This window comes from Passer montanus, unplaced genomic scaffold (assembly GCF_014805655.1).
Source record: "Passer montanus isolate IOZ18808 unplaced genomic scaffold, ASM1480565v1 scaffold27, whole genome shotgun sequence".
Lineage (NCBI taxonomy): Eukaryota > Metazoa > Chordata > Aves > Passeriformes > Passeridae > Passer > Passer montanus.
Window position 1 is genome coordinate 8,597,257 of NW_024367372.1, and position 11,736 is coordinate 8,608,992.

Sequence of the window (11,736 nt, forward strand, 5' to 3'; positions counted from 1 at the left end):
GTGGAAATCTCCACACATCAGAGGGCTGTGCTGTAATGGCAGTTAAACTACCTGAGAATCTGTCTGAGTTTTCAGAAGATTGATTCTTACTTATGTTGACTCTGGAAGGAACACACTGCTAAAACCCAGTATGCCCCTCTTAGTCCAGATGGGGGCCCTCCAACTGACTAGACTGAAAAGGTTCATTAAACTGCTGTCTTTTAGACCACCCCCTGATCTTCACAATAATTATTAACACTGAAGGTTTCTTCCTTTCATTGCCTCTTACTGAATTCTCTCCTATTTTCAGGAAGAAAAAGGACTTGGAAGCAAGTGAGACTCCAGCACCAACTCACGAGATAACCATTTTTGAGCAGCCAGAGCTATTCTACTTTGTAATTTTCTTTTGGGTGCTGGTCTACTGCCTTTTACTCCTTCCACAGCTTCTTAGCAACAAAGTTTGATCTGTGTGAGGTGTGGAAAATAAAGGGATGGTGGCTGGATTGCTTTGTGTATCTGCATATGAATATGTTCCTTCAGGTGAAGCACAAACAGAAATCCAGGACCTGGTATTTATGTTTATTATCAGGTTGTCCTCAATTCTGCTACTGTTGTGCTATGACAGTGTCAAAGCACGTTTTATATTACAGTAATTGTGTAAATATATATAAAAATGATCTGATTTAGTAGATGCGATTTTGTACATTTGTGCCTTGCTTTATAAGATGCTAAATAAAAACAGATAATTATCAGTAGAAGTATGAACAATTCAGAGCTCTAGTCTTCAAAAATTATTCTTCTGGCTTCACTTTCTTATGTAGGGCCTGATACCTGTGGAAGAGGGATAGTGTTGACTTACCTTCGGATCTGACCACCTGCAAGGGCAAGGCTAGAAATGCTTCTTCACATTTTCACAAAGAGTTAGAGGCAGAGCAGAGCTACAGGTAGTGAAACACACATCAGGAACTGACTACAGTTCCAGCAACAAATCCAGTGGAGCAACAAATTAGATTGAGGGTTTATTGGGGTAGGAAAGTTTGATTTTTTAAAGATTTAAAGTAATTTTTATCCTGCACATTTTGATATGTTTGATTTGCAGGAACTATTGGGTATGAAGAAGTGTGAAGAACATATATGCTAGCTGCTTCTTAGTAGACTTTATATGGGAAATCTCAGGCCAGAAACTAAAGTTTTTTAAAAGTACCTCAGTGCTTCTGAGTCTGCTTTTGCTTCAATTTATTTGCTGCTTTTATTAACAAATTGCATAAAGATTTCTCTCTTTTGCAGATATAAAAAATAAAAGGTAATCAGCTTTCCTGAGGCTACTGTTAAAGCACTAGGGCATGGTAAAAGAATTAGAAATATCTTTTAACTGTCCATTTCAATTGAGAAAGAAATGATAGATGTAAAACTAAATACAGAGAAATGCTGACATCGAGTATTGACTTCCTAGTGCAACTGAAGAGATTCCTGTGGCTTATCCATGGGCACAGTTGAGCTACTTCTGCCTCTTGTAATTTTTGTCCACATCAATGATCACTTTAGGATATTTCATACAGGATTTTCACCAGAGAAGGTGTTACCCATGCTTTGTAGGACAAAAGAGAAGTCTTCAATTTCATAGCAGTAACTTCTCTCCATGTGACTTTTAGTGAAGTTACTACTTCTCATTGGCATGTTTTTAGTTTCATGCTGTGCTTTATGAGACTACATCACATTGCTGCTTTCATCTAAAAATTCACAAGGTTGACTGCAATGCACTTCCTAAAATGAAGGGTTTTATAATTTTACACTGAGTGAAAATTAAATAACATGGCTATACATTTTACATATTTTGTTGTAGGATAAGGTGTATCCCTAGCCTGGCTATGTTTTCAGATGAACTAATCTCACCTGGGGTCAAGATACATCAAAATATACATCAATTTCTTTGCAGGTATTTCAAATCTGTCTGTAGTCATGTTATCTGCTGGGGCAATCCCAAGCATCCATCACACTTCATTCTTCTTCATAAGCTTTTTGTTCCCCTGAGATTTTTCTCCTGAGCTGCAGTTAGAATTCACTAGACGTAAGGAATGACAGGAGATCTTAAACATCAAAGATAAAATTCTGAACACCTTTCAACAAAACTGAAATCTTTCTTGTTCTGTCCTACCACTGTTGACTAGAGCTGGATTCACCCCGTGAACCTAGAAATAAGATCCATTGTTCTTGAGGAAGAGATCCAAATGTCCCAACTTAATTTGGTTTAAATCAGCTTAAGTAAAAAAACCAAACATTTCTTTCATCTTGTTCACAAAAGCAGACAAGATTTTGAGTCAGCTGATTTTGAGATCCATGAACTTGTTTGTGCTTGTTGTAGAAGACAGTGATACTTTCTTCCAAAAAAAAATCTATATAAGAATTTTTGAAGGTGCTTTCTGGAAGTAGACTAAAATAGAAAGTTGAAGGGTTAGTGCTTTGTCCTCTGAAAGAATAAAACTTAGTACAAGAAACATTTTTTGCCTATCCTGAAAACCAGGGAATATCAGGCTGGGGTATGGCATCTATTTAATAGCTGCAAGCAGCAGTGTACTACACTAGTTTGGAGCAAAATGTTGACAGCTTTTCATTATGTTCTATTCTCCATAGGCTTCTTTGGTTTATGATAACTTTTTCTGACCCTTTGTATCTTTACTCTGGTTCTTCCATGTTTATTAATCTTCAGCAGAGGCTATTTGGAGTTGGATTACAGTCTCTTTATAGGGATTTACAGCTATCAAAGTTCAATCAAGTATGCTCCCTTCTGCTTTCCTTCCTCCTAAGAAAATTAATCAGGATGAGGAGCTCTTTGGATGTCTTAGTTAAGCAACTGACATCCATGAAGAATGGAAAGGTGAACGGGAACGTGGTGATACCAGAAATGTCATTATACAGCATTTTTGTCCAAGAAGGAGAAAACTCAAGGTTTCCTTTGTTACCTGCCACTGATGAACAGTACAGGTACATTGTAACGTGCAGTTTAAATGTCAAACAGCATCCCACAATTGCATTGGTCATCTTTGCCAGTGTTTCAATTGATGTACACTTTCCAGCCTATCCCACTGAGAGACAGAGATTGCTTCTTCCATTCAAAATAGATGAAAAAAAAATACTAAGCCACTCCATGATACTTGGTATTGTTTTCAATTTTTGGGTTTGTTTTATTTTGGGTGTGCTATAACAGAAGCTGTGTACCTTACCCAGCCATTCCTTGGGTGAGAAGACCCAGGGTGAAACAGTAAGTGGTCAACTGTGCTTAGAAAAACTGAACTCTTCAAGAGTTTTTCCTTTACCTCCAACTGTAAAGACTGACATCTGCATAAGCAGCAGCTTCCCCCAGTTAAACTGACTTGTGAGCCTGCATCTCTTCTTCCACAGTGCAAGATCAAATTCCTTAATGCAGGGGCCCTGTTCTGAAAACACCACTTGGTTTTGGGGTTTGTAGCCTATTCTGAGCTACTGCCTATAAGCCTGATTATGAAACATTTATTATGGCAAAGCCTATTTTAACTTGCTGCCCAGAGGACTGGCTGGTTTAAACCCTGGTGGGCAATTCATTGTCTACCCATTTTCCAACAGATATGTGCACTGTCTGAATACAGAAGTTTTTGCTGAACTTTTGCCTGGGTTGAAAGATGCTAAGCTTGAACTGACCACATATGGTATATGGATTTGGCAGCTGAATTCAGATACACAGAGGTACTGATCTGTTAAGACTCTTTCTAAAACCTGCTGCTTTTGAGCAAATGTGGGTAGCAGAGCGCTGTGAAGTGTGTCAGGAAGTGCCTTGAGGATCACTGGATAAAGGATGTTTGGTGTTCACAGAAGTAGCATTAAAGACTGAGTGGCAACTGTAATAGGATGGTTCAATGTCATTGTAGCCATGTAACTTAACTGCAAAGTGTTTCATTACAATTTTACAGAAAGTGCAAGGAAAGATACACCATTAAAGACAGAACCCCACTAAACATTCATGGGGCAGATGACTTAGAGTTGAAGAAGTGAGTTAAACAGTCACATAATCTACAAACTGACCAGAATATAGCTTTTGCCAAATTGTAGGAAATTATCAGTGCAAATGCAGGGCAAACACAGACTACAGTAAAAAAATGACAATCAATTTTCAATGCCATGAATATTTTTGAGAGATTGAGCTCTAAAATGTATTTTTATTGAGTTTCTAGAATGTAATGAATGTGTCTACAGAATTTTATGCAAAGCTTGAGAGTTCAGCTGTTTTAAAATGATTTTTTTTATATAGCAGTGATTATTTTATCTATATATTTAATAGAATTGTAAAACCATTTTAAGAGTACCTGTACAATTCTATGTATGTGATACGATTATTTATTAATTATGACTCATGAGAATGAACATTAAGCTATGCATTGGTTTTGTCATCCATTTGAAAACTGGAAACTGCAAACAGGAGAAGAGCTTTTAATGAACAGCAGATCTGAAAAGCAGGCAAATGATTGCATACATTTGTGTGATTCTTAAAGCTGCATAGCAATATGTCATTTTGTGATGTTAAACTTTCAGCTAAAGTTGCATAATATACTGAGTGATTGAGCTACTTTCTTCCATTAAAACTTCCTGGGGCTGAAATTTCTACATGTTGATATTTGGCGTCTAAACACACTTAAATCCCGTATATTTTCTGGACACTCTCTGTTTACTCCTGTTCAATATGACTGTAGCTTCTTTATTCAAGTAGTGCTCCACTGAGTTTACAAGGGTACTATGCCATACCCAGTGGAGGTTTTTAGGGTTCTCTACACTAATCCTTAAAGAATTCGAGTTTAGGAGATTAATTTGGCCAGTGTATGTGGAATCACATTCAGCCATCTAACACAATAATAATTACAATTGTGCATTATCACTTATGCTAGCTTTAAATACTTGGGAGTCCCTTCTTGCCAAGCACAAACGTGAATGCATCCAATGATGTGTTCAGTTCCTCTACTTCTGTGGAAGTCAGTGCAACACATCTGTGTGCTAAGCACACACTACAAGATCTGGCCCTGAGGGCACTTAAATCAACATCAACTCCATAGGCCAGGAAGTCACTGAAGCCTATGCAATGCCCATGCAAATCCAATGTACACCAACCATACACCACTCACTTCAGTTACCTCCATTTTACACAGAGCATTTGTTTACCTAAATTCTGCAGAATCAACCCTCCAAAGAGAGGAAGATAACATCTACTTCCATCTTCAATCAAGAGAACAGCAGCAGGGAACAAATAACTGGAAAACAAGGATGAGGTTTCAGGCTGGGGTATGGCCATGGAAGTTCCCAAACTGCTACAGCTGAAAGCTCATACCCTGAAAATCGGTTGCCTGCTGTTTCCATTGAGCTAATAGGTAGATCTGAATGGAGGTAAAAACCCCAAAATCCTTTGTGTTTCTGCATTGTGCAGGTTTTTGTCAGGTAAATAACTTCCCCTGGTACACCATAGATAACACTATTTTACAGCTGCCCAACCTACCATTGTTCATGTTCCAGGTTTGTATATAAACAGGACACACAGTATGGCTTGTCCCCACCCATACTAGCCTAAGATTATTAAGCCATTCATGCAGGAGAATGGGATACATGCACATTAAATTATATGGAAAAGTCATGTTCTCTGTGGAGTAGCTCACTTACTCTGTCCATAGCTTCACACAACTCCAGAGCTCACAAAGGGTGAAAAATTAATCCTTATTTTTTCAAGTGCCATAGTAATTTCAGAGTTATCTTAACTGAAATTGTGAAACATCAAAGTATTTCTCTCCTCCACTAAATGTAAGACATGGAAAACCTCCTTCCCCATCAGTGGCACATTTAACAATTCCTTTCCAAGCAGCTGCTACTGCTGATACTGGAAAATGTTATTTCTCCCCATAGTGGAGAGAAATGTGTTAAGTTTGTGTCTCTGAAACATAAAATTGGCCTCTGAGTGATGAATATATTTTTTCTTCATGAAAAGGTTAGAAGGACCAATAAAAATGATTTTACCTTAGTAAGAAATACTATAACCTACCATTCCAAGAAAGGCTAGTTCCTGGTCATCACTGCTGTGTTAAGGCCAGGTAATATCTTATTCCCCAAACAGTTTCCTTAATTTCACTGGGCCTTCCTGGAATCTCTTTGATTCCCATAATGGATTTGATGTGTCCAAGGACTAGTTTGTACAGAGGGATTATTGGTCCATGGCCGTTACTAAGGCTGTAACAGAAAATCGCTCGTTTATTTCAAAATGACTGGTCTGAGGTGAGTCAAGTAACTTCCAACATTTATGCTGCTGAGTTCATGAGAGAAACAATGCAGTCACAGTTTAATGCCAAATAAGTTACACAAGTAAAATAAGTATTTTTTACTGTAATGAAAAATTCAACTTGTACTTTTGTCTTGCAGAAAACATTTTAGTAGGCATACCACCTTGTGCTATTGTATACTGCTGTGTAAAAAGCTGAATAAACTGTTTTACCTTTCTTGTTAAAGTTCTCTAGCTTAAACTGTAAAGTGCTAGATGGCTAAAGAGTTAATGAGGGACTTCTCCTAAATAAATAATTTCTAAGTAAGGAATGTAATATTTAAAATACATGTTTCTCTTTGGCAAGTGGTGAGAAATGATGATTTTTTAAAATGAGAACAAATGCTGGGAGGACTTGAGTGGTGTCCAGATATACTGAAGGAAATGCATTTTCATGTACTTTCAAATACATTTATTCTGAATACTTTCAGTCAGGGGCTCTTACTGGATGTTTGCACTAGTTGATCAAAGCTAATTTTTGTGAGAAAGAACTAAATTCTTCTGTATAGCTGGTAAACAAAATGTTTTTAGAAACTGTTATGCTGTAATAAGAATAGTATTTACTAGTGAATAGCTCCAATTTATTTTACAGAATCTCCAATTTTGAAATAAATGAACAGGCTTCCTGTATCTAATCTGTTACTTGTGGGTTTGTCTTGTGGATTTTAATGGTTCAATTTATTAATTGTTGTAATTATATATTGTATCTGTTATATACAGTATTTTATATCTATTACATATTTTCATGCCCAGAAACTAAATCCATGTTCTAGGAGAGAAGACCTCAGTAAAGACTGCAAATTCATAAAGTGCATTGTTTCCCACGTACCCAAAAATGACTTTTCATTTTGGAGGAAGAATCTAAACTTTTTTCTGGTCAACAAACAAATGGACTTAAAATTTTTATAAAGGGGAAGAATTACTAATTTATTAATGCATAGAAACTGGCATTATAAAGGGAAGCCACGGGAAAGCTTACAAAAACAGTTGTGCTTAATTATTTACTGTTCTTACAATTTGTTTATCTGGGCTGTTTCTATATACATGTTTGGAGTTGGGGATTAGTAAATTACTAGCTGCAGTACTATTTCATATTTACTACGTACTTCCCCCTACACCTTAAATCCCTTTGCAGTATATGAGGAAAAGAAAATATAGTACAACAGAGTTGCAATACAGTTCAGATGTGTGTCCTGAAAAATATATCTAAATTGGATAAACACACTGAAAAGAAATGGCATATAGGAAAGGTATAAGAATGCTTCCTCTCTAAACGTTTCATGGGTATCGTGCCTTAGGACTTGTAAATATTCCTCTAATCCTTCTACAAAATCAAATCATCCCACATGTTTTCAGAGTGTTTCTAACCACTTTTGCAGTAATTGTACCTGCCTATTGGACCACCCTCCCCCACACCTAAGTGTACATAGCAAGAGAATATTCACGGTTCTGTTGAGAATTTGGGATATTTGGGTCCAGTCCCGTTAGCAATGTAGATTTCCAGAAGAGACCTTTAATTCTTATCCAGTCTAACTGCTCTGCCATGAGCACCTCCATCAAATCAGGTTGCCTGGAGACCTGTCCAGTCTGGCCAAATGTTTCTAGGGATAGGGCATCTACCACTTTTAATAACCAAAACTTTAAAATCTGTAAACACACTTTAGTTTTCTTTTTTTTTTTTTTTTGCTACTGACATTGTGGATTGTGGTTAGGAGTTTGCAAGTGCATTGGAGAGGGGAGAGTGCAAAGTTCAAATAGGTAAGATGGGTCATCTCAGTGTGTGGAAGCAGAGTAAACTTTTACAGTGGTATGAGATCCAAACTTTAGTTCAAACTCAAACACAGTAACACAGGAACCGTTGGACTGGTTTTATTTTAACTACTCTGGGATAAAAGTAATTCTGACAGAAACTCAAAAATAATCTCCCTTATCCTTGCTGTGTATCACAATTAGTGTAGCTTGAAGATGATGCACAGGCAGTGTTGGAAACACACTGGATCCATCTGGATCTTGGCAGCAACAAAGACAAGCACAGGGTTAGTTTCAGATAAGGAGCCCTACACATGTGTACACACTGAGCATGCACTGGGGTTGTGCAGGAGCCCAGACCTCCTAAGGATAACCCGTGGCCATCACACATATTCTTGCTGGTAGTGCGAACTGAAACCTTCAGGGCTCATTGTACCTGGTCAGTAAACAAAAGCCAGCAGGAGAACTTTCCAGCTGGTGAGTGGAGAGAGCAAAGCCTTTCACTTGAGCTGTGCTCCCTATTATGACACCAACGTATGGCGGTAATCTTTTCTTGAGTTGCTATTTCTACTGATGTTACAAGGATTATTTCCAGGAGAGCTAATTGCATCAATTTATGAAATGCCTTCTGTGACTAACTCCATTCCTTGGTGAGACAGTACCACTGGCTTACCACAGTCCTTGGCAAACTACACTTTATCTTGGAATATCACATAACATATGATCAAAGCAAAATGTATAGCTCCATCTGCTGTAAATACTTTGAATTTATTATTTTTCATTTCTTTTTTATGGTTGCTCTGTACCCTGGGGAACAGATTTATCACTCTGCTGATATGTATTTTCTGCCTGTTAACAAGGATCGACATACATATAGATTTATACATTGTAAAGTGGTATTTCTTGGTTCTGAGGCAAAAATGAGCATTAACAAGGGTATATCTAAGGGCATTAGGAACTTCTGTTAACTATTGTATGACAGATCTTTTGCATTGTGCCATTGAAGGTACTTGTGAAATTGCTCCCCTCTTTCAGTAAAAAAACCCCATCAGGTGAAGTCCCAGGTGACTGGGAAAAGGAAACCCTGCACCCATTTTTAGAAAAGGCAGAAAGGAAGAGCCTTTCCCCCTTGCTCCTCTAGATCCCTACTGGCACTCACCTGAAAGGAAACAGTGCAGTGCTCGGTTCTTCACAGGCTATCATCATGAGCAAACCTGAGCAAAACTTTTCCTTCTTGCTGCCCATGTTCAGGAGATGTTCTTAGTCACACCAAAGTATTTTCTGACTCCCTCCTCTTCCTACTTTTGATGTATTTCTAAATTTATAGGAAAATTAATCACAACATCCAAACCCACTGTAGGTTTGATGGCATCAAAAAAGCCAAAAATTATTTCTAGAGGAGTTGGAAGCCAATTTTGGTTTAAAAATATTCTCTCTCTGTGAGGCATTCCAGAACAGCCAACAGAATTACAAGCTCAGAGTTGAATACAAATCTTGTGGTTGACATAAATTTTGTTCCCCATTTTTTTTAGCCACTGATAGCTATTGGGGGTCAAAAATGGATTTCTTTCCATTTATTTTTCTCCATTATGGAGGAGAACATCAGTATGAAGAAACACAAGGAAAAAGCAGGGAACTTTGCCTGGGAAATGTTGCCAGGAGAGAGAGAGGTCAGTTTCCAAACTACGTCAGCTCATATCCTCATGTCAGTAATTTAAAGAGGTAAAAAAAAGAAAATATTACTGAAGTTTCTCTTGCGCTAAGGAAAATATCCTTGGAATTACAAAGTCTGGGTCACTGAAGTGGGAAAGCATGCCAATTTTTTTTTAGGGTGAGACAAAGATTCATGAAACCTAACAAACACCTTGTTAAAATCTAAGCTTCAGTTTTAGAAATGGAATCTTCATTAATTTAGAATGAAATCTTCTTTCTTCCAACTTCCTTCTCTAATAATCATACCTGCAGCTTTTTCTCATAATACATTGCAGGTGTTATAATTAACACTGTGGTTTAAAACGTTTTCAACTGCTCTTCCCAGCAGTGATTCACAGCTATGAGCTGGAAAACCTGGTAGCCAGACTGGGGGCTTCTTGAGAGGAAAGCCTCAAGGGAAAATTTCCCAAGTGGAGTGCAGAATAGACACATCTTTTCCTGGCCAGAAACTAGGATGCAACACTTGGGCACGTACTCCCTTGGTAAGTGCCAGCTCATTTCAAAGTGCCTTACTGAACCAGGGTGTGACAGGAGGCCAGAAGGCACCGTGGCTGGTACCAGCAGCAGGGAACAACAGAGGTCACCATTGTCTCGCAGGAAGGAATCTCTTCAGAGTCCATTTTAGACCCTGGTGTGAGGGGAGCTGAAATGCCTGGTTTCCACCAGCATGACTGGAGAGTTCTGTAGCATGAACAAAGACAATTCATTGTGACAAAGTGATTTTTAATGTCAGTTTTCCTCTTTTCTAACCCAAACAGAATCTTTCTTTCATCTTAGTCAACAGAAAAAAAACACCAAAAAACCAGAAAAACCTCCACTCCCCATCGATTACTAATTTTTTTTAAGAAGGGAGATAAATGTCTGTATTTTCTTGTTGTCTAACAACAGTTACCCCATAGAGTAAACATCAGAATTTATTGAACTAAAGATACAGGGAAGGCTGTTACTTGGTACAGTGTAACTTATTCTTTTCCAGATTTTAATAGCTGGGGCAGTGTGTCCTTTTCATCCCACAGCCTGTTTGTTTTCTTTTTATGGTTGGTTGTGTGGTTTTTCACCGAACTCTCAATGCCAACCAGTTTGAAATATGTGGAATTTTTCAGCTGTGTCTCACATTGATGAGTTCATCTCACTTTAAAAATCTTTGTAGGGAATTTGTGAAATCAACACAGAAGTAAATTTTTAATTTGGGGTTGAACTCTGACGGTTAGGTCTGATTACACAAACACATGACATCAAATATCTGTTTCTTAGAATAGAGAGAGGATAGTGGGGACAGGATTGTAAGGAACAGCAGAGATTGTATCCTGTGCTTTTATATCAAAAACTACTGCCAGCAGGCAGGCTCGAGGAGGAAGTAACTGTGGAGAAAGACACACAGTTTTATAAGAAAATAACTTCCAGAATTCTCCTGGTTTTTGTCTATTTTGTTGTCTAAGTATTCTGCTTGCTTTCTCTTTGAACCTACTTGAAATGGATAAAATTCATTATTTAACCATGGCCTGCACTAAGGAGGGTTTCTTTCTGCTCTATTTCATGTTAGAAGGAATCAAGAATGCCAATTTCCTTCAGTACTTCAGCTAAAATTGGAAAAATAGACCCATATGCTCTGACAGTTCCCACTGGATAAGACTGAACAGCTGCTCTTCTTCCTCAGCTTTTGTCATGGGATATAATTATTCTTCCATCCATAAAAAAAAACAGAAGGATGCCCTTTCAATCCTACAAAAATACCCAGTACTGTAACATTTAACAACACAACGGCAGACATTACAGAAGTTGTACTCTAAACAGCAGCAGAGGTTTGTGCCAAGAAAATACTTAATTTGGTAATTTCCCAGGCCTCTAAATCACTTTCTGAATCTTAAATAATTTTATTCAGGTTGTCTTAAATGAATCTTAGGAGTGCTCCAGACAGCTTTATTTTTTCATACTGATTTTGCAGGCACAGTCGTGTTACAATGGCAAGT

At 37.8% G+C, this 11,736-nt stretch overlaps 1 protein-coding gene across 2 annotated transcripts in view; it reads left to right on the forward strand.

The window, feature by feature from the left end:
• Positions 1-6,934, forward strand: part of CLMN (calmin) — a 75,765-nt gene extending 68,831 nt beyond the window's left edge. For both annotated transcript variants that reach the window (XM_039712697.1, XM_039712698.1), the window contains exon 13: positions 290-6,934. In XM_039712697.1, the coding sequence (XP_039568631.1) occupies positions 290-443 (154 nt within the window). In that variant the 3' untranslated portion in view covers positions 444-6,934. The remainder of the gene's footprint in view (positions 1-289) is intronic.
• The last annotated feature ends 4,802 nt before the right edge of the window (positions 6,935-11,736 follow it).